General features: G+C 50.2%; 1 protein-coding gene across 7 annotated transcripts; it reads right to left on the bottom strand.

Annotated features, from left to right (window-relative positions):
- Positions 1–836: 836 nt before the first annotated feature.
- Positions 837–22,167, bottom strand: HMGA1 (high mobility group AT-hook 1). 7 transcript variants are annotated; one of them, XM_048826589.2, is made up of 5 exons: positions 22,009–22,167; positions 12,550–12,658; positions 9,850–9,933; positions 8,121–8,171; positions 837–4,111 (listed from the first exon to the last, which is right to left on the bottom strand). In XM_048826589.2, the coding sequence occupies exons 2-5, from the start codon at positions 12,649–12,651 to the stop codon at positions 4,055–4,057; spliced, it is 294 nt and encodes a 97-aa protein (XP_048682546.1). In that variant the 5' UTR covers positions 12,652–12,658; positions 22,009–22,167; the 3' UTR covers positions 837–4,054. The 7 variants fall into 7 exon arrangements, with proteins under 7 accessions (XP_048682546.1, XP_074978002.1, XP_048682551.1 ...); XM_075121901.1 differs by having other exon boundaries at positions 837–4,108; XM_048826594.2 differs by having other exon boundaries at positions 9,850–9,930.
- Positions 22,168–23,257: the final 1,090 nt, after the last annotated feature.

Below are 23,257 nucleotides of genomic sequence, written 5' to 3'. Positions count from 1 at the left end.
TAATAGGGAATGTGTAACGTGAGCGTGCACGTCATGGTCACCCAAAGCGCAATGTGGACAGCAGCCCACAAGCTAAGCAGCTGAGATGAGCACACATCATTTGTGGCATTGACCAAATGAAACTTGTAGCGGGCAGCAAGTTTCTAACTTTCTCTGCAGCTCTGAGCGTGCAGGCTTGCAGTTCTTTACTTGCTGAGGTGCTCACGCCGTGTGGAGGGGCACGAGTGGAAAATCTAGATGCTGGGTGTGGTTTTCTTTGACTTGAAGGTCCCACTACTTCCATCGGGTGTATTTCTGGAATCCCAAGGTCAGTGCACGGAACATGCTCTGTGTGGAGCTGTACGTGCCCTGCAGCCTTAACCAAAAACTATACAGAGGATCCATTTGCTGCCAGAAACCCTATTATGCTTGCACCCTTGTTGCCTCAGCTAACGGGCAGGCGGGGGGGGTGTCGGATGTTCTCTCTGCCCTGAGGAGAGATCTATAAGGAATACCCCTAGGTGCTGGGGATATAGCCAGGAGAGCTATTTAGCTCAGAAGTGAACCATTGTTGCGAAGAGTAGGAGCTGCTGCTCTCACCTGTCATATATGTCTATGCTCCTGCCCCCCTTGTGGCTCCAGGCTGGAAGAGGGGCCTTGCGTCCGGTGCTGTTCTGCTCACCTGAGGTCTCAGTGGAAAGCGAGTGGCCACCAGCAGCCCTGTGTTGTGTGCTGTGACTGTATGTAGATTGAAAGGCAGAGGCCTGCCTGCCAGGCAGAGGGTTGGTGGTTCTGTGGCAGGGGCTGGGTGCGGCTCTAAAACCAACCCACCAGGTGGGAGAGACAGGGAGGCTGGAAACATCCATAAAATGTTTTATTCAAGTAACTGCAAATAGGAAACCAAAAGGTCTTTAACAATGGACCAAAAAACATCCACTTTTTACCAATTGTCAGCCATCTGCCTGCTTTCTCCAGCCACGGCTTACACTCATGTGGTGTCCCCCCCGCCGCCCTGCTGGACAGGTGACTTGAACACCCAGTAAAAACTCTCAATGTAAACCCCAAAACTGCTTTCACCCCTTTGTTCTTCCCCATAGTAATAACCTCCAGCTCCGCTGCAGTTGGTTGTAGCTAAAGGGATGGAGTGTGGTGTGGCGAAGGGATCTCTCAGGTCGTTGGAGGCAGCCGCTCACGCTGTTTACTTTCCTGCTGAGTCTAATCCCCCAGCCTGAGGCATGGAGCATGAAAAGAGTAAGTGGCCTGGTACCTGATGTGGATTAACGAGCGAACAATATCTCGCCCCGGCCCCTCCTTTACCTGCCGCAAGCAGGGGCGCCTTCCTGCGAGCTAAGGCGCTCCATGTTGTTGAGTCACCTCACGAACATCATCCCCTCCAGAGGCAGGTGGGGAAACAGAGGCAGGGGCTGACTCCACCATTATTCAGACCCAGGCCTAGTCCCGCGCCCGACCCAGGCTGCTTCTCTCTCTAGAGAGCAACATCTCCAGTTCAGTGATCTCGAGCCGCCGGGGAATGTTTCCAGGCCACGGCAGTAGAGCACTAATCCCAATGGGGCAGAGGGACAGGGAAGGGTGTTTTCCCCACTGGCAAGCGCTAATGGCTGTTGGGGAATAGGTCATGGTTGCTGCTTTGCCGTTTTCTCTTGTTTTTCTAACGTTGGCTGGAAAGCCCCGGGGAAAGGGTTGACGGGGTGTCTTCACCACACCTCCTTGAAAAATTCTGTCCCTTTCTATAGTAGAATAGCCTAACACTTTTAAATGATCTCCCCCCACCGCTCCCAGCCATCCACCCAGCTTCGGCTCCCGACTGTAAATGAATCATTCCCGGGGGGAGGAATAAAAACCAGAAAGACCATGTTGGAATAATAAATGTTGTAACCAGTACAGCAGCAGTAACAGCAGCAGCATATCTATGGTTAAGAGAATGGAACTTAAATTATCCAGAGGTAGTTGTGAATGGAGGAGGGAAAAAACAAACCAACAAAAATAAACCTTAAAACAAAAAATCCCCTGAAATCTGGCCTGGAAGTACAAGTGTCACTAAAAAGCCCGCGATGCTATTCCTGATGGAGAATTCCACAGAGCTGATGGGAAAGAGAAAGAATCAGCAATGCTGCCTGTGAAAGGCAAATTCCCCTTTAAACGGCAGACACCCCTCTGGGGCTGATCCCACAGTCCTGCAATCAGAGGGCTGCTGCAGCATGACTGAGGGTAGCCGGCCTTATGAGCCTTACACACAGGGTGGGGGGAAGCTGAAGCGAAAAGGCAGCCAATAGTGCCGTGTTATATCTATTGTGTGTTGCGGGGAGTCTCGGTCTTCTGCCGAGAGGGAAGTCTGCTTTTGTAAGTTGGAAGGAGGGATGCAGAAAGCATTAGTGCTTCCGTAATAGAAGAGCAAGGGGTGGCTGGACTTTGTAACTTAAAACAAAAGGACAACTATTCTTGAGCACTGAGTCTTAAAAGTTCTCTCAAGATGGCAGCAGGTCAGTTTTAATCTCTGCCCTAGAGTAATTCAGACAAATCTGGCTGCACCCTGCTTCCAGGCTTGCGATTGTGCACTGGTCACCTGTGGGGGCAGGGGTGGATCGGATTGCCAGCTGGTCCCTATACCATGTGTCTGTTCTGTGTTTCAGCTGTGCCACTCTTCTGCCTGCAAGGAGGAGCCTGCTCTATCATGAGCAGGATGCTCTGTAGGCTTGTCTAGGGGTCCTTCAAAATGCACCCGATGGTAATACTTAGCTCTTGCCTAGCACTTTTCATCTGTAGCTCTCCCAGCACTTTACAGAGGCAGTTGGTAACATTATCCCCCTTTTACAGATGGGGAAAACTGAGGCACACAGGTGATGTGACTTGCCGCAGGTCAGCCAGCAGGCCAGTGGCAGAGTCTGGAATAGAACTTGGGTCTCTATAGTCCTATCTCGTGGAATATTCCCCCAGCGGGGCTCTGCGTGCTGGGTGTGATCACACCTCAGTGCCAACAGAACATGCCTTGGTTGAACTGAAACAAACCGTTAACACGTAGCTGCAGCTCAGAGGCCCTCGTGCAGCCAGCCATGGATGCACTACTATTGCCCTACCCCCTAAAGTGATTTTAATACATAGCCCTGCTCTGCTGCTGGGCCCAAAGGAGAAAACTACACAAGTGCTGGTTCCCCTAGGCCAGCACAGAGCTTTGGGGAGCTCAGCCGGAGCTGGATCAGCACAGGAGAGGGAGCTTCCTTCATGCCCTCTCAGTTAGGGGATCCCAGAGCAGGAAGGGCGGCCTCCACCTTTAAATCTTCCCCGCAGGGCCAGCAGCTGAGGAGGGTGGGCTCAAACATCAGCACCAAGGAAAGAGGGGGAAGTGTCAGACGGTTCTGCAGCTGTGTGTGACAAGGGAGTTTGAGATGGGGGAGCGGTGCTCAGCCAGCCCTGTCAGACTAACACTCGCCACTCCCCTTGACAGACCTTGGCTCCCTTCTCAGGGCTGCAGGGAGAAGCTCATATCACCTGCAGCTTTGGGGCAGCTCCTGTGCAAAGTAGAGATGCTGCAGGGAAAAGGGGTGTGTGGGTGGAGGGCTTTAACAGATCTGTCCCCAACTAGTTTAAAAAGAAAACTAAAAATACAGACAGCCATAAGCAGCCCCCTCTCCTCCTTTCCCTACCCTGAAGTGTGTTTGGAAAAAAAAAAAAAATCACAAAACAATAAAGCAACCGTTCTACAGGAGCCTTCCCTCAGTGAATTTCACTAGGAACAAAAGAAACTACATCAGCCAATAGGCTAAATTTTAACCCTGTCCAATAAGAAAGAGAAACAACAGAGCCCGGTTTCCCCCTTCGAGTTAACAGCGTCCGTCAGCGAGCGTGGTGGCCGCTCCGTCGGTTTGATCTGAACCCCAGTGCTGCTGCTGTTTGAGGGTGAGAAAGTTGTGTGGGGGGTGGGGGGCGCGGAGGAGGAAAAAAAAAAAAATACACTCCCACCAAGGATTTCTGTTTTGTTTTGGTTCCTTCCTCAGTCCAAGAACTTGACGAGAAATTGGTAAGTTGAACGATGAGGTAGTGCCGGGTTCAAGCGTTTTCACTGCTCCTCTTCGGATGACTCCTGCGAAACGTTCACTTCCTCTTCGTCCTTCTGCTGTAAGAGAAGGGAGGAGTGAGGCAGCACCCGGCCAGCCTGGCTCCAGGTCAGCATAGGAGCATACGCCATGGCGAGTGCTGCACCATTAAAGACACAGCCCTCGTTAGACCTGCCCCTTGACAACTCTGTATGTTTAAAACATTCACACTCAGCGGTCTTTGAGTGGAGCCCTAACCAGATTAAACTTCAAATCAAGCTCCCAAGTACCTCCAGGCCCAGCCAGGCACTTGGAACTGGCTCCGCTCCAAGGCATCAATCCGAGCTAGGATGCCAGGATTCTAGTCCCAGCACTGCCATGGTGACTTTGGGGAAGTCACTCCGTCTCTTCGCCCAGGTTTCCATACCTGGGAAATGGGGATAAGGGCACTTGCCCGTCTTGGAGAGCTCCAGATTAAAAAGTGAGTGAGAGACAGAGTCACGTAACCAAGGTAGTCAGCATAATTGGCGATGGTTGGAACTGAACATGGAAGAATCCTGACGCTCAGTGCCCTGCTCTTAGCGTTGGACTATAGCACCTCTGCCAAGGAGACACCCCAACTTCTGTGCCTCCAACGGGCCCCTGTAATGGATTCTGGTTACCGTCCTCAGGGAGAAGCACCTGCGCTGGCTGGTGTTGGCAGGGCCAGTCTCAGGTACTAATGTGGTGGTGGGCGCCCTGGTCCTGAGTAGGTCTTTAGCCTCGGCCATAGCAGAAATACTCAACACTAGTAACTTCCATGGACGTGAACAGCCCAACAAAAAACATATCCAGCGGCTAGATGTAATGCTTCCCAGAGGCCACAAGAGGGGACCGCAGCAGCAGCTGGAATCTCAACATGCCTGTTAAGACCAACCCTACTCTTCCTCCCCTTTCGCAATCGACCTCTGTTCGCCCACTCAGAGAGCAGCACCCTCCCTTGCTCACCCCACCTCCCAAACCTGCAAAGCAGGGAGCACGCGTCAGCACCGCTGGCAGGAACCCCTGGGCCGAGTGCCCCAGCGATGGCATGAAACGGAGCCGGGGAGCTAAGGCATTCCTTGAAATGCACTCTTCCGCCTGGCTCTCTTTAAAGAGACACGCACGCTTGCAAACCAGTCTGAGTCACCCTCACAGTCAGCCCTGAGTCAGCAACCTCCACTTCCGCGCGTTTCATTCATAAAAAAAAAAAAACAACAAACCCTTGAAGCCGGCATGGAAAGCAGCTGCCAATTCCATACAAAGTTTTCCAGTGACACAGGCCTTCTCACTTAGCGAAGGAAGGAAGGGAGTGATGGGCCCTGGTTAACCCTTCTCCGCTCCTGGGAAGCGGATTGTGGTTAACTAGCATGCCAGGGCAACCCAAAATAGAAAAAGGGGTTTGGCAGCCCCACCTGGAGAGTGAGGAAGCCGGCTAGAAAATCCTGCAGCTGTGCGAAGCCAAGGCCCTGCTCGCAGGCCGAGTTGTTTTCAGTTTAGACATTGCTTTTGCTTGGAGAATTTCAGGTGTAGAGGTAACAGCTCCCCAGGGGAGCCTGCAAAGGAATTTGCAGATTTCAAAGCCAAAGACACTGTAAAAATAATTGGAGGCGAGCTTGGTGGATCACTTGACAATTACCTGTTCTGTTCCTTCCCACTGAAGCACCTGGCATGGAAAACAGGATCCTGGACTAGACGGACCTTTGGTCTGACCCAGTGTGGCCATTCTTATGTTTGTTCTAGAACACTAGTGAGCGAGGGATTATGCAAGTTTCAACGAAGCAGCTTTGGGCTAGTCCCCTGCAGTGCCAGACCAGCTCCCCGCTGCTGTTGCCATGGCAAAGCACCCCAATTCCCTCCCTCCACCACACAGGAATGCTGGGGACACTTGTGTCATCTGCATTGTGCAGGAGGTCAAACTAGATCATAACAGTCCCTTGTGGCTTTATGAATGCACCTCAATCTAGATCTGAAGCCCACCCCTTGCCATTCCCATCTCAGGCCTCATTTAGCTAGGGATGATTCCAGAATTTGGCAAGTCAGGCATTTTCCTACCAGACAGGCCTAGAACAAGTATTCCCCTCTTATTATCCAAGCTGGGATTTGAACCTACGTCTTGAAGAGCGAGCGGCCAAGTGCACTGTGCACCATGTACGTTGTTATCCCTGGTCTTGAGTTTCCAGACAAACTCCCTTCAAAGCTGCATTTAGGAGCCCCCTCCAAATCTGGTGGCAAGCGGCAGCATCTTGCAGCACTGGTGCAGGATATTGGAAACCAACTATCCAGGCTCCCGCCCCTTCTCTGGATGTGGAGTCAGTACAGCCAACCAGCAGCAGGTGAGCATGACACATTTAGCCAGGCTGTTTCTGCCAAGGGCTGAGGTGGGGGGCGGGGGGGGGGGGTCCTGCTATGCAATGTGACCCTGACAGTGGCGTAATGCTTAGCTTGAATGGAGTTACACCAGGGAGAAAGTTATGGGGTTTTCAAAGAGAGGTGGTGGCTGGAGACAGCAAAGACTGAAATCCTCAGGGGGCTGGAGGGATGCAGAGGAGCCCGTGGAGCAGTTAGGGGAAGGTGGGAGGAATTCAAGTACTGTTTACAGGGTGCCCCAAATCGCCAGGCTATTCAAGCTGGCTGTAGAAGGGGACCCAGCGGAAGAGGCATGCAGCGCTGCCTTAGCCTGGAGAGAAGAAAGAAAACCACGGCTCTGCAGAGCTTGCCGAGCCAGCAGAGTGCTCCCTAGGGCAGCAGATAGCAGCTTACAGCAGGGGAAGGGTGGGGCTGCTGCAGTAGCTTATCGCTCCTGGGGTGGGGCGGGGTGCTGCTGGGGGAAGCTCAGACTGCCAGGCACTGTGGGAGGGTCTGTTACAGCCAGAGATCCTCAGTGGCTGGGAAAGGGAAGAAAGAGGAGCAACATATGGGGGCAGAGGGAATTTGCTGCACACTCACTCTGCAGGAATGCCACCCTGGTAACACACCACAAAGCCTTGGGCAGGCCTGTGCCAGCTAGCTGAAGAGAACAAGCCACTTCCTGTTAGTCACTCCAGGGAGCAGGGAAAGAACACTGAGCTAATTATAGCCATTTAGAGTGGTCATGGACCACAGAGAGGTGGATTATTACCTACCATATTACAGTTTACCCCCCAGGAACCCTCTGGCAGTGAGACACCCGTCCCCTCGCTGTACCCCTCCGGGCGTCATCCGGCACCAGGATGTGACTGTGTCCCCTCGACCACAGTACACTGCATCACACCCCTAAGGTGTACCACAGTGCTGCTTCCAAGGACATCTGGCACCGATGCAGGACTGCGACCCTTCTGCTAATTCTATGCTGCTGCCCTAGGAACTTGCATCCCCCCTGCTATATTACAGCACAGGTCCCGAGGACCTTCCAGTACCAAGATACAACCTCATGCCCTCTGCTCGGTTAGAGCATGGCCTGTGTTGCTAATGTTCAGCCCAGAGACGCAGCTCCTTGCACCCCAGCCCCTTCCACGCTCAGTTGTGCTGCTGTGGTTGCAAAGTAGTTGAACGAGCATGGGACCACGTTGAACTGCATGATTCCCATGGAAATTCACAATGACAGAAGAGACAGCTCTCAGACCCAGCTTTTGGTGCAAAAGGAGATTTCCATCAGCAGTATAGGGGCTATGGCATGGGGCGCAGTAGTTGGCGAGCACAGATACCCATGCAGGCTAGCCAGTGTCAGTACATGCATTAGCCCACCACCAACTGGAAAGCTCCCAAGAACATAGACCAGCTCTTATTACAGTGCAGAAGTGAAGCCATCCATCTGCAGTGTGGAATACCCGGACTGCCATCACCGTGATTCCTCCAGGACACAAGAAGCTCAGATGAGTTTCATGCTACTCCTCTTGATCCCACCCCTCACCACCGAGACTGGCTTCCTCCCTGCAAGAAGCAGGCCTCTTTCCCCACCTTGTATCTGTGCAAGGGCCTGATCCTGTGGGGCTCTGCATGCTCTCAATTCACTGGGAGCAGAGGGGGGCTCCGCACCTGGCAGAATCGGGCCCCAGAGGAGAACGATTAGGAAAGGAAGGTTCCACTTACCGATTTTTTGGGCCGGCCTCGAGGTTTCCTCCCAGGTGTTACTGCAGCTTTCTAAACACAGAGAGAACTTTTAAATCCACAGAGGGGACCGAAGAAACACACGCTCGCCTCCTTCCCTGGACATCTTTGATTTCTATTGTCTTCTAGCTCAGATGTCACGACAACCGTTCCTCTTCCCCCCTTGTCACCTGTCAAACTCATCACATGAGGGGCAGTTCCCAGCCTGCCCTTGGGCTGCTGGACACAAAGATGGCCCCATGGGGCTAGATCCTTTCCCCCCCCCCCATCAGAGTTATTTTCCTGCATGCGATGGCCAGGCCCCAGCCCCATGACTCAGAGAAATTTGCAGGATATGAGTCGCGTGTTTTCAAAACAGCTTTAAAACACAAACACACACACATACCACATTCCCTGAACCTTCTGTCGATCTCTCCCCCATCTCTTCCCCCACGGATAAGCATAGTGATGTCTCATACTCTGTCATTTATACATTCTGTCCTCAAAGACTTCCTGGGGAGGCGGGTGGGGGCCTGAAGCTGGTAACCTCATCCCCCTCACTAACACACACACGCGACCCCAGGAGAACGAGCACGCTGCTGCTGGGTCACTGCTGCCACAGATTCCTCCCTACGCATCACCCTAGCTATAAGACTTGATCCTTCTATGAGGCAAGGATCTCAAAGCACTCCTCCCGCCAGTCCTGTGTGATGGGTATCCTTATTCCCATCTTACAGTTGGGCAAACTGAGGCACAGGAGAAAGTGACTTGTCCAAGGTCCCCCACAGCAGGAATAGAACCCAGGCATCCCAACTCTCGCCTCCCCCTTCCAATTTAACCTTCCCATTTACTGGGGGAAAATATCCCTCTGGAACTGCTCCCCTCTTAAACTCCTTCCCTGTTGGGGCTGAGATCCAGGGGGCGCGGGCACAGCAATGGCCGGAGCAAGCACATGACTGGAAACGGCTGCGGAGTCTGGATCTGGAGGAATGTGCTCAGAAATGAGCCTCCTTCTATCCTCTGCCCCACACAATTCCTTTGGGGCCCGTCCACCGTTTGCAGCTGGCTAGAATAATGGTGGGATGCTCAAGGCTGCCGTTAAACAGAAGATGGGGTGTGAACCCTCCCCTCGTCCATCTGATCGCAGCCCAGAGTCTATGGTAAGACATTTCCCTGCTCCACCCCCACTTTCCTCCCTGGAGAAAGGCCTGGGGCCCCATGCAGCAGGGAGACCTCCTTTCCCTGCCCAGCCTCGGGCACGCAAACCCCAGCTGCCTCGATGCTGCACACGAAGCCAATGCTCATGCCAACACCGACAAACAAATGTCACCAGCTGTCCCAGTTGGATGCAACCGGATTCGTGTGACGGGGAAGGCCACCTAGGACTCTCCAGAGGGGCAGGAGGTTCCTCCCTGCAAAACTCTGGGTGCCCATCTGTCTGGTCCAAACCCTGTCTGTCTGCACAGCTGGGGTAGAAATTTCATCACTGAGCCCACTGCATGCATGTGTGCGTGTGGGAAGTTCTGTTACCTCCTGCTTCCCAGAACAGAAATCCTGTGGATGCTACACTTTGGCCCCCAAGAAATCCAAGGGAGAGGGACATCTTGTGACCAGACACCCTCAGGCTCCCAGTGCCCAAATGCCAAGAAGTCGCTTCAATCTTAAATGGCCATTAAGAAGCAGTGGATGGGGAAGGTCATGTGGTTTCCCCTGCCTCCACCCCCATACCTACCCTGCCTTTAGAAGTGGCCTTGTTTTTGCTCCCCTTTGGTCTGCCACGTGGTCTCTTGGGGGTTGGTGCCTCGCTGGGTTCCTGCTGGAGACAAAGGACAGGACTTGTCAGCAGACACCCAGATCTGCAGTGATCAGCGCCGAGGGGCAGGGCTGGGGCAAGCATAGTCTGTTCACAGCCCACTTGCCCATCCAAGTGGGATCCCACTGCACCTAAGAGCAGGAAGGAATCCCAGCAAAACAAAATAAACGGGAGTCCCGGCATTAGAGGAGCATGTATGCCACTGGGCCTCTGTTATAGAAATGCCCACAGCACGGCACTGCACCCACCCCCTCAATCTTAATACACAGATGCCAACCAAAACACCTGGCTAGTGTTTGCACTGCAGCAGAGGCAGATCAAGGGGGAACAATGCATGCTGGGACCTGTAGTTTCCAAGGGCCGTGGGAATTCAAAGTGAAGAGATGGCCACAGTGGGCCTGCACTTCGACTTGCTCTGCTTTCAGGTGACACACTCTGCTGTGGACAGAACGCACCTGTCACGCTGCGCACAGGAGGGACGTGGGACAGAGCAGACGGGGGCTACCTGGACTTCGATGGAACAGGCCATTGGTGAGGGGGGGAGGAAAGGCATGAACCTGCCGAGAAGAGGCTGCTTTTCCTCCCAGATTTGGAGACGTAAGAGAGAACGCCATGGGGCTGATTTCTGGAGCGGGTGCTGGGATATCTCCCTTGAAAAATTAAAACTGTTAACCCCAGAGCCCATCGCCCAAGAAAGAGCACCCTGAAATTTTAACACCTGGGAGACTCATATGAAAAACAATCTAATGCACAGTTCACAATTCTGGTGTCACCGCTACAGTTTCTAATACCCAGGCACTTTCCGTTTATAGCTGCAGCTATTAGCGAACCAGTAATCCAACACCCGCAGCCCTGCCCCCACCTCCACCGAGTGACTGCCTCCCCCCACCAATCCGAGCCCTGCGAGGGAGATATTCCACCAACCGGAAGAGGAAGGAGCTGGGATCAGCTGGCTCAGGGCAGTTAAAAGACTGATACCAAGGGCCAGTTGCTGATCTTGGTTAGGCTGGTGTCAATGTGGAGAAACTGCAATGGCAGACAGCAGAGTTAAAAACTCTGGGCTTCCAAATGAGATGTACTCACAATTTCCTGTGCTTCCCTGGGTTTATGGTTAAGGTAATACTGCAACAACAAAGGGATCAGAGGAATGACACTCTCCAGGGGTTAGAACAGTAAATGGGAATTGGGACACCTGGATTCCCTTCCTAGCTTTGCCACTGACTTTCCGTATGCCCTTTGGTTGCCCCAATAACATGCCTGCTTAGCAAAATGCTTCCGGAGCCTCATCTGCACAAGCCACTAGACCATCCTCAGCTGAGCCCAACTGGTCCTAAAGTTTGAGGGGATTATTGGTGGCTAGTTACCTCCTGCAGTTCCTGGTGACAGGCAGGGGAATTCTCCCTTCCCTGCAGGTTTAGCCAGTCACGTTTCAGGTTCTGCCATAGGAGTTATAACTAGTTGGCTAACTAATCATGTTGGCTGCATGGCAGAGAGCAGAGAAATCAAAGAGTTCGTGCCAGGGCCTTACATGAGAGAAACTTACACAAACAAAATTCCCACTGGCTCAGCAGGACTGATTAGTTAATCAGCATTAGTTAAACCTGCTGAAAAAGCAGGTTTCATTAACTACCATGATCATAAAACTTGGTTCAGCTGCAGAAGTCTTGTCTATAGTATGACTCCCCTCAGTTCAGCTAGGTGGGTTTTTTTTTTTTTGGTAAGTTTCCCTACTGTAGCTAAAGCCTCTAAGGTCATCTTGTTGCCATAGTCTTTACTTAGCTGGAGTCTCCTGAGGACCTTTGGGCACAGCAAGGAGAGGAACATTATGCTTTTGTAACTCCAAGGGACTCAAAAACCGTACACCTACAGAAATGCAGCCGCCACCACTGGGGCAGAGGAGAGCAGCTGAGAGGGAGGAAATTTTGGCAGAGAACATATCCTGCCAAACTTTACTCCAGGGGGTCTCTGCTGTCCACATGTAGCAAAGAGAATCAGGGGTTATAAGTCTGTATCCAGGAGACAAGTTATGCATGTGTTCAATTCCATGGTGGTGAGCCCAATGTATAGAAATGGGATGTATAACATGATTCCCAATGCCAGTAAGTACCTTCCCTGGAGCCCCGTTTGTTTTGTTGTGTTCATCCCTAGGGTAAATGTTACTTTTCACTGAAAGTTCCTGCTGCCTTTTCGCCTTGCCTTGCCTCTTAAGTCCTTCTGGAGAGGGCCATTTGGCCCCAGCTTGGAAGCCAGAATTTAATCTTACCCAGCAATAGAAGCTATTTCTTTGCCCCATGCTAGATCTTGGGATGAAATCTCGATAAGTATCGATTCAACCCTCTCTGATGTTGAGAATAGCCTCATTTTGTGGCTCACAAATTAAGAAACTTGCCCAAGGCTGCCACACGTTGTAAGCAGTGGCGGAGTTGAGGAGAGAACCCAGGAGCCCTGACTCCCAGTCCTTGGCTGTAACCACCAGAGCATGCTAGATGGGTGATGCCTCCCAGGTGGCAAGTCAGTCATGGAGATGCCTCATTTTTTCCTTTCTTCCCCACAGACCTCCCGTCTGCACGCCTTGTAGAGCCCCTCTCTAAGAGCATGGAAGAAAGCAATTCTTCATACCTGAGGCTTCTTCCTGGGTCGTCCCCGCCCTCTCTTCTCAGACACGTCCTCCTCCTGTTTGGAAGCCAAGGGCTGGCTGGATTTTGCACTAGATTCACTCATCGTCTTTCTTCCAGAGGACAAAAGAAAAGAAGAAGAAAGGGTAAGTACAGAACACGTGTCTAGATGACCCCTGTTCTATAGGCCACAATCACCCCCATGATACTGATGGGGAAACAGGGGCACAAAGAAGGGAAGGGTCATGTGCATGGTTGATTTGGTTGGTGTTGGTCCTGCTTTGAGCAGGGGACTGGACTAGATGATCTCCTGAAGTCTCTTTCAACCCTAATAGTCTATGATGCTATGTTTCAGAGTAGCAGCCGTGTTAGTCTGTATTCGCAAAAAGAAAAGGAGTACTTGTGGCACCTTAGAGACTAACCAATTTATCTGAGCAGAAGTGAGCTGTAGCTCACGAAAACTTATGCTCAAATAAACTGGTTAGTCTCTAAGGTGCCACAAGTACTCCTTTTCTTTTTATGATGCTATGGTGTCCAAGGAAAAGCCACCCAGGTCCTGGCAGTCAGAATTACAAACTGGGGGTCACTGGTCAGTCCCATGGCATCTGCCATGTCCCATCAGAATCTTGCACTCCCCCGCCCCCTGCACCAGTTCTCACTCTTCTTTCCCCACAATGACCTGTGTTGGATCTGTCAGCAATAAGTTTATTGGGGAGCAGCAAAGCAAGGAATCTTGGTGGTTCCTTCAGAACATGAAGGTTTTTGTGCCTCGCCCTTTGCGCACCTCTCTGCAAGTACCCAAAATCAGAGGCCCCTTTTGAAAGTCTGGGCCCCCTCTGTTGCAAGTAGTTGTCCACACACCCCAGGGTGGGGTGGAATGGCAGGGGTGTCAGGAGTGCTCCGTGAAGGAGGGAGTGAATCATATACAGTCTCCTCCTGCTATGCCTAGTGCTAACCAGCAACCCTTTGTTGCATGCACCCTCTAGTTATTTACACAGGTAGAGGAGTGTAAATGCACACTCGGACAGAACTACGTGGAAAAGCCTCAAGAGCAAGATGCATGAAAGCTATGGAATAGTCTCCCCATGGAAAGTGGTGGGAACCCCATTGCTTAGGGCACAGAGTACCACACCAGGGAATAATCCTGCCTTGATGGGGAGATGGTCTAGGTAGGACCTCAAAGGACTTTTCCAGCTACCAATTCTATCTTTCAGGCTGATCCTCTTCTGATAGGGTTTTTAACCCATGCTCTGTGCAGTGCTTCCCCTTCTTGTCTTGGGAACACTTCCCTAAGGTTGCTGGAGAAGATATTCCAGTTGGCATTTATGCTTCTGTTTATATTGCTGAACTCAGGACCCCCCTGTCCTAGGTGTTGTACATATGAAATAGTAAGAGAAAGTCCCTGCCCTGAATTGCTTACAGCTTAAGACAAGACAGAGAAAAGACGGATTATTTATCCCTGCTCTGCAGATGGGCAATTGAGGTATAGAGAAAGGAAGAAACTTGCCCTGGGTTGCGCATGAGTAGTCATGGTTCAAATCTTATAAATCCCAGCCCAGTGCATTAGTTATAAGACCCGCCTTTAACGCCGCTGTATCTCATGCTGATCCCAACAATACCCCACCCCAAATGTGGGCAGGATCCACACCTTGGCCTAGTTAGAGTGCCTGGCTCTTCTGATGCTATTCCACAGCTCTGTACTGTCCCTCTCAAAGTCACAAGCAGATCTTAAGGCATACAGAGCAAAATGCATCCTGCACTAGCCGTGCTCACATCCTGCCAGGCTGAGAAATGGATGGAAAGGGGGAGTACGTTCCAACCTGACACAGATTCATAGATACTAAGGTCAGAAGGGACCATTATGATCATCTAGTCTGACCTCCTGCACAATGCAGACCACAGAATTTCACCCACCCACCCCTGTGAAAAACCTCTCACCTATGTCTGAGCTATTGAAGTCCTCAAATCATGGTTTAAAAACTTCAAGGAGCAGAGAATCCTCCAGCAAGTGACCTGTGCCCCATGCTACAGAGGAAGGCGAAAAACCTCCAGGGCCTCTTCCAATCTGCCCTGGAGGAAAATTCCTTCCCGACCCCAAATATGGCAATCAGCTAAACCCTGAGCATATGGGCAAGATTCACCAGCCAGATACTACAGAAAATTCTTTCCTGGGTAACTCAGATCCCACCCCATCTAATATCCCATCACAGGCCATTGGGCCTATTTACCATGAATATTTAATTACCAAAACCATGTTATCCCATCATACCATCTCCTCCATAAACTTATCAAGTTTAATCTTAAAGCCAGATAGATCTTTTGCCCCCACTGCTTCCCTTGGAAGGCTATTCCAAAACTTCATTCCTCTGATGGTTAGAAAACTTCGTCTAATTTCAAGTCTCAACTTCCCGGTGGCCAGTTTATATCCATTTGTTCTTGTGTCCACACTGGTACTGAGCTTAAATAATTCCTCTCCCTCTCTGAGGAACAGCCGTGTTAGTCTGTATTCGCAAAAAGAAAAGGAGTACTTGTGGCACCTTAGAGACTAACCAATTTATTTGAGCATGAGCTTTCGTGAGCCACAGCTCACTTCATCAGTGATTCATCTGATGAAGATTCATTCATCTGATGAAGTGAGCTGTGGCTCACGAAAGCTCATGCTCAAATAAATTGGTTAGTCTCTAAGGTGCCACAAGTACTCCTTTTCTCCCTCTCTGGTATTTATCCCTCGGATATATTTATAGAGAGCAATCATATCTCCCCTCAACCTTCTTTTAGTTAAGGAGCTTGGCTTGTTTAGCCTGAGTCTCCATTCATAAGACAGGTTTTCCATTCCTCGTATCATCCTAGTAGCCCTTCTCTGTACCTGTTCCAGTTTGAATTTATCCTTCTTAAACATGGGAGACCAGAACTGCACACAGTATTCCAGGTGAGGTCTCACCAGTGCCTTGTATAACGGTACTAAAACCTCCTTATCCCTACTGGAAATACCTCTCCTGATGCATTCCCAAGACTGCATTAGCTTTTTTCACAGCCATATCACATTGGCGGCTCACAGTCATCCTGTGATCAACCAATACTCCAAGGCCCTTCTCCTCCTCTGTTACTTCTAATTGATGCGTCCCCAGCTTATAACTAAAATTCTTGTCATTAATCCCTAAATGCATGCATGACCTTACACTTCTCACTATTAAATTTCATCCTATTACTATTACTCCAGTTTACAAGGTCATCCAGATCCTCCTGTATGATATCCCTGTCCTTCTCTAAATTGGCAATACCTCCCAGCTTTGTATCATTTGCAAACTTTATTAGCACACTCCCACTTTTTGTGCTGAGGTCAGTAATAAAAAGATTAAATAAGACTGGTCCCAAAACTGATCCTTGAGGAACTCCGCTGGTAACTTCCCTCCAGCCTGACAGTTCACCTTTCAGTAGGACCCGTTGTAGTCTCCCCTTTAACCAATTCCTTATTCACCTTTCAATTTTCATATTGATCCCCATCTTTTCCAGTTTAACTAATAATTCCCCATGTGGCACGGTATCAAACGCCTTACTGAAATCTAAGTAAATTAGATCCACTGAGTTTCCTTTGTCTAAAAAATCTGTTACTTTCTCGAAGAAGAAGATCAGGTTGGTTTGGCATGATCTACCTTTTGTAATACCATGTTGTATTTGTCCCATTTACCACTGACCTCAATGTCCTTAACTACCTTCTCCTTCAAAACTTTTCCCAAGACCTTGCATACTACAGATGTCAAACTAACAGGCCTATGGTCACCCAGATCACTTTTTTTCCCTTTCTTAAAAATAGGAACTATGTTAGCAATTCTCCAGTCATATGGTACAAACCCTGAGTTTACAGATTCATTATAAATTATTGCTAATGGGCTTGCAATTTCATGTGCCAATTCCTTTAATATTCTTGGATGAAGATTATCTGGGCCCCCTGATTTAGTCCCATTAAGCTGTTTGAGTTTCGCTTCTACCTCAGATATGGTAATATCTGCCTCCATAGCCTCATTCCCATTTGTCATGCTACCATTATCTCTAAGATCCTCTTTAGCCTTATTAAAGACTGAGGCAAAATATTTATTTAGATATTGGGCCATGCCTAGATTATGGTGCTAGGTGCTGTACGGAGACCGTCCCTGCCCCCAAAATATTTAGTCTGAATTAATTCCCTGCAGCATTGGAGCCAAACTGTATCCTCTGTGGAAGAGCCAGGGGTGGAGGGTGGGAGGGAGAAGTGGTGCAAAGGTCACCTTGGGGCCACTGTTAAAGCCAGTCAGAAGGAAGTGCCCTGGGCAGCCCCAGCTGGCTCCCCTGCTTAGGCTTAGGCTCTTCGCCTCCAGCTGCTGCTCCCAGCACTGGGGGTGGAGCTGGGGTTCCCTTGCACCCTGCCCTCCACAGCCGCTGCTATCCCTTCCCCGAGCCGTGCAGTGCCCTGCACACTTACTGCACGCACCAGGGACTCCCTGCAACTCCAAATTCTCTGTGTGCCCCCAACCACGCTCAACAAAAGAAGTCCATTTTTCTAGCAGTTAAGCCACTAGTCACCAGTGCTCAGAATAATGTCTAACACTTCCCTCCCTCCAAGTCAGCAGCGACTAGAATGGGTCCAATTCCAAAAGGATCATCAGCAGTCAGGAAACAAAACCCACCCCCAGCAAAATGCCTTTGAGCTCACTAAAACAAGTGACACCAGCATCTAAATTAGTTTGTCTAAATAAATCTGTGGCAGAGCAGTTGGCAAACGCATCCCCAACTGATCACAAGGGAAGCCTTAACATAGTCTACACTAGACCATCTAGAGTTAATGGATTCCCATCCAACTCGAGGTAGCTAACACTTTGGTAAAGGTTAATCCGGATACTTTAGCATAGTAACAAAGTTTCAAGGACCCTTCTCCCATCTATAAAAAAAGAGGGTGTCTGCAACCCCCTGAAACCTGTTCACAACCCCCCAGTGGAGAACCCATGTCCTAGGAAAACAGGTGCTTAATGATATTGGTTGTCAGCAACTGGATCCCATTCAACTGACTTTGCAAGTTGCGTTCAGAGAGGACAAAGCTCTTTCCAACACCGTTGCCTGCCTACGTCAAGCAATGGTCAGTCCCATCTACACTCCCAGCTGTAGCAACCGAACAGGGTCCCCATTGCAGACAACTGCCCCCTGCAACGGGTGGTTTGCTCAAATTCCACACCAACAGTTATTGTCCTCGGTGATGGGCATGTAGCCGTCCTCGGCAGGGCTTCGCTGGGAAGTTCAGATTTCTAAACAAGTTGCATAGTGGGATGAAAGCCCAAGGAAACCCCACACACGCATCCTGAATGCACAGACCTTCTAGGTTTTTAAAACAGTACATATGGGCTCATGTTCAGCTGTGGAAGTGACTCACAAGTAAGTAAACCTCAGAAGCCACAGCCTCATGTAAACACCCCTATGTATTACTCACTACAAGGATTCTCTCCCTCAGAAATATGGTCCCAATGTTTTTGGGTTGGGTTTGTTTTTAAGTAAAATTCTTGGCTACTTGGGTATCCAGTTAAGAAGTCAGGACGCTTGTCAGATGTGATACATCCTCCGAGCACCCCCTTCCATCTCTGACAACGTGGGCATGCAGGCATGGGGAGCGCTGGACCCACAACATATGCAGACTCTTCAGGGACCTGCATGGGGCAGGGCTCAGCCCTGTGGCAAACAGCCTACAGTGCTAACTCAGGGTTCCTGGTCCCCATTATGACCCCGTAGCGAGGTTTTTGGTGGAGCTGTGTTGCCATGGAGGGAAAGAGAGCCAAGAAGTAGCTTAGAGACACAAACCTCTCAGTAGATGGCCCTCGCCTCCAATGGACTCCTTCAAGAGCTGCACGAACCCATGAGGAAGAGATTTGCAGGTCCTCTAGGCTGAGCCCCCGGCCAGTTTTTGCAGGGGCCCTAACAGGCAACCTCACTGCAGGATTAGGCTGCACTGGGAAATGGCCCTATACCTGTGTTGGGATGGGATAGGTCTCCTCCCTGTCTAAGACAGAGTCTACGCTACAGCCATGCCACTGTAGTGACGTAGCATAGACGTGTCCTGTGTCGACGGAAGACTTTTTCCCGTCCGCATAGTTCATCCACCTCCCCAAAAGGCAGTAGCTAGGTTGAGGAACGAATCCTTCCGTCTACGTCCGCACCCGCAACAGGGATTAGGTTAACCTAACTACATACAGTGTTCTGAGCACACAGGTTTTCACAGCCCTGAGTGAAATAGGTCGACCTAAGTTTTTAGGTGCAGACCAGGCCTTAAGCTTATGAAGAGAAGACTTCAGTGGTGTGGGAGGATCTAGTCAGGTCACATGGTTGTCTCTCTGCTCTCTGGCCTAAACCTCAGCAGCCAGGGGAGCAGGAAGTTAAAACATAGCAGAGAGACACAACTGGCTGGCATCTGAGGAAGGGACATGGCATTTATAAGACTAAAGGTCCATCTAGCCCCATATCCTGTCTTCCGACAGTAGCCAATGCCCGGTGCCCCAGAGGGAATGAACAGAACAGGTAATCATCAGGTGATTGCCCCTGTTGCCCACTCTCAGCCTCTGGCAAACAGAGGCTAAGGACACTGTGCCCTGCCCATTCTGGCTAATAGCCTTGATGGCCTTTTCCTCCATGAACTTATCTAGTTCTTTTTTGAACCCTATTATAATCTTGTCCTTCACAACATCCTCTGGCAAGGAGTTCCACAGGTTGACTGTGCATTGTATGAAAAGATACTTCCTTTTGTTTTAAACCTGCTGCCTATTAATTTCATTGGGTGGCCCCTAGTTCTTGTTTCGTGTTATGAAAAGGAGTAAATAACACTTCCTTATTTACTTTCTCTGCACCAGTCATGATTTTATAGCTCTCTATCATATCCCTCCTTAGTCGTCTCTTTTCCAAGCTGACAAGTCCAGTTTTATTAATCTCTCCTCATTTGGAAGCTGTTCCATATCCTTAATCTTTGCTTCTCTCCCCAATCTCCACACCTGGGACTGATTTCACAGCTCCTTTGCACCAGACAGGAGCCCTGCCAATCCAAGCCCTAGTCACCACCTCGCAACTGAACAACAAAAGAAAAGCAATACGCACAGGAAACAGTCTCTTCACGCCCAAGAAGTCCTCTCAAAGCAGTCTCACAGGGACACCACCCAGAAGGCAGAGCAGGGCAGTCCCAACAGCAAGGGGATAAAATAAATAAAAACCGGTTTTATTGATGAGCCCAGGAGGGACTCAGGACAAAAGGCGCATGCAATTCCCTATTAACTTAACTAACATTCCAAGGCTCTGCTTTGAAGACCCCCGCTCTATTGGAGCGGCCATCCTTTACAACAGGGGTTCTCAAACTTTTGTAGTGCTGACCCCTTTCACACAGGTTTCAGAGTAGCAGCCGTGTTAGTCTGTATTTGCAAAAAGAAAAGGAGTACTTGTGGCACCATAGAGACTAGCCAATTTATTTGAGCATAAGCTTTCGAGAGGTACCGCTCACTTCACACAGCAAGCCTCTGAGTGCGACCCCCCCTTATAAATTAAAAACACTTTTTAAAAATATTTAACACTATTATAAAATGCTGGAGGTGAAGCGGGGTTTGGGGAGGAGGCTGACCGCTCATGACCCCCAGTTTGAGAACCCCTGCTTTAAAATAAACATGATAAAGGCGGGCAATGAAGGGGGACAGGAAGAGACAAGACCATAAGCCCTTTGAAGATCTCTGTCCTAGAGGTTATAATCAAAACCACCCTCAGCAAGAATGGCTCGATTTCAGGAGTATGGTGTAGACCCCTCCTCGAGAGGAAGGAGGGGGAGTGGAAAGAAACCTTGTGAGGTTTACAGTGGGGAAAGCCCCCATCCCATCACTACACCTAAATGGGACTGAAGGAAAGATCAACAGATCTCTTCGTCTCTGGACCTATAATGAAACCAAGCCCCCCAGCTGGAAGGGAAGTCTGGGAGCCAGGTAGAGCCCACAGCTGCTGGAACTGGGGGTGTTGCTGCTGCACCCTGTGGCCTGATAGCTCAGTGGTTTGAGCATTGGCCTGTTAAACTCAGGGTTGTGAGTTCAATCCTTGAGGGGGCCATTTAGGGATCTGAGGCAAAAACTGGGGATTGGTCCTGCTCTGAGCAGGGGGTTGGCCTAGATGACCTCCTGAGGTCCCTTCCAACCCTGATAGTCTATGATCCTATGAAGTGGATTCTATCAGACAGGGTTTACAGCCTGGTTCAATAGCTCTCAGCACCCCAACTATACAAATTGTTCCTGCAGCCCTGGTAGAGACCCCCCCCCCCCGTAACAAAAGCGCCTCTAGGGAGAGAGACACACTTTAGAGAGCAGGCAGGGAGAAGTTATTTCCCACCGAACAAGCCACCCCCCCGCCCCCGCCAGATGGGGGAATCAAAGAGCCCCAGCCCCGCAGAAATAAAAAGTACCCCCTTGCCCTATGATCCACCCACCGCAGCATGTTGGGAACACTGCACCCCCAGACCACAAGCAGGCAAGCGAGACCCCTCTCCCTAACGAGCACCCCAGAGCCCAAGGAAAGCGCCCACCGCCCGCCCCCCGGCACCCCCAAAACACAGCAGTGGGTTACCACAGGCTCTTCTTGGTTGGCGAGGGGGAGCCATGGCTCTGGGAATCGGCCCCTTTAAAGGGCCAGGAGGAGGAGGAGGAGGGGTTTCTTGCGAGCCCAATGCGCTACCTGCTCTCTGCAAAATAAATGGGGAAAGAACGAACTCCCCCCCCGCTCCGCCTGGCTATTGGCAGAAATGCCGTGCAAAAAAAATACCAAGCCGTGGAGGAAAGTGCTGTCGCGCGATTTGAAAATGAAACCGGCTCGGAGTGTGCGTATTTGCAAAGCTCGCCAGGGCCGGGGCAGGAGCAGATCACCCGAGCCCGGCAGGAGCGAGCTCCGCCAGCAACCCGGAGGCGACTGCGAGCTCCCTGCCAGGGCACCCCCCAGTCGCGGCTGCTGTTTCTCCTCCTCCTCCTCCCCAGCGCTCAGCTGCTGTCTCCGGCGGGGCTTTTCCATCCCTCCGCTCGGAGACCTGCTGAAGAAAGAGCCGTCCCCTCCCCCTCCCCAATCAGGTGCTTTAATGATAATAATAAAAAATAAAGAAGGGGGGGGGAGGTAGCATTGCAGATTCTGCCCACCCCAAACCCAGGAAAAGCCCTCCCCACTCCCATTCTTGCAATGCATGATGAGAATAAAAGCAAAGGGCATATTTATTCCGCATGCCTTGTTGGCTTCTCTCTGCAAATTCTAAAAACCAGGCTTCATTATTATTATTTGCAATTTGCAAATGATTTTTTGGCCCTCCCCCCCAACCGTGCCCATTCGACTACAAAATAATCAACAAAATAAACAAAACACCAACTTACTAACACCCCCCACCACCTCCACCCAAAACAAAACGAAAAAAAAAAAAAAAAAAAAAAGGCCAGACACTCACAATTGCTCCTGATCTCGGATCTGTGTGGGGTGTGTGTGTGTGTGTTTTTTTTTTTCCTTGTGTGTCTGTGTTGTGATCAAATTAAACCAAAACCCCCCTTCTGGCTGCTGCTGATTGCAAATGCGGATCTGAAACAAGAAGGCAGGCAAGGAGAGACTCACTCACACACATATACAGACCAGCCAGGGCGCTCTTATTTATATAAATAAAAAAATTGTTCCAAGAGGAAGGAAGCTGGGTCAAAATCATTTGCACGGGGAGGGGAGGGGGGGCAGAGAGGGGGAAATAGGAAAGGGACCAAAAAAAAAAAAACCCAAGAAAACACCCCTCCAAGCCTTGCTGGAGGGAATCCAGCTGCTAAAAATAGCAAAATCACACTCCAAATTAAATAAGGGCAGGCAGGCTAAGCTAAAGGGAGCTTTAAGCCCTTCCAGTTGAGGAGGGGTGGAGCCCAGCAGAGGCTACGCTACGCCATCACCAGTGGGTGGGGAAGATGCAAAGAAGGGGAAGGGAAGGGTGATTTAAAAGGGCTGCTGCGGTTAAAGCCAATGTTGGAAGGTGGGTGGAAAGTGGGTAAGAGTAAAAAACCAGCAGAAGCAAAAAAAGCAGCAAGATTCGCCTCCCAATCCCCCCTCCTTAACAAAACAAACCTGGTCAGATGGAGGAGACAAGAAGAGAACTATTTTTCAGAGCTGTCATTTAGACATATAAATATTAAAAGCGGGTAGAAACCCCCCCCCATTGTTCTTTTGTTTAAAGGAGAAATGATTCCTGTGTAGTTGGGCCTCCTGCTGGGGGAAAGGTAGCGAGGGAACCTTGTAGTTCTGAGAGCGAGGTGCTGTTTATTATTTTGTAGAGAGATGCTCTCAGGTAGCTTTGAGCCCCCCCGTTTTTAAAACACATTGCCTTTTTTTTAAATATACAAAATCACTTTGATCGTAAGCTAGGGCAGGACCTGGTTTTGTTCCTGGTCCTTGATTGGTGGTCCTAGGCTCTGCTGTAACAGAAATAATAAATAATTATGAAAGGGATACAGTCAATGTCAACCTGATGGGGATGTGAATATGTTCTCTTACTGCAGTGGAGTGCAGTTACTCCTGATCTGCAACAGTGTGCGTGAACGAAGAATCAGGGCAATATAGTGTAATGTAGGGAACTTTTTCACAGCATGGGTTGCATAGTCATAGATTGTCTTGTGACCATCTTCCCTCCTATTTGTTTCAGAGTAGCAGCCGTGCTAGTCTGTAGT

Source organism: Caretta caretta, chromosome 21, assembly GCF_965140235.1.
Source record: "Caretta caretta isolate rCarCar2 chromosome 21, rCarCar1.hap1, whole genome shotgun sequence".
In the NCBI taxonomy this organism is placed as follows: Eukaryota; Metazoa; Chordata; order Testudines; family Cheloniidae; genus Caretta; species Caretta caretta.
Note: the sequence above shows the minus strand (reverse complement) of the source record. Positions and strands in the feature narration are given on the sequence as shown.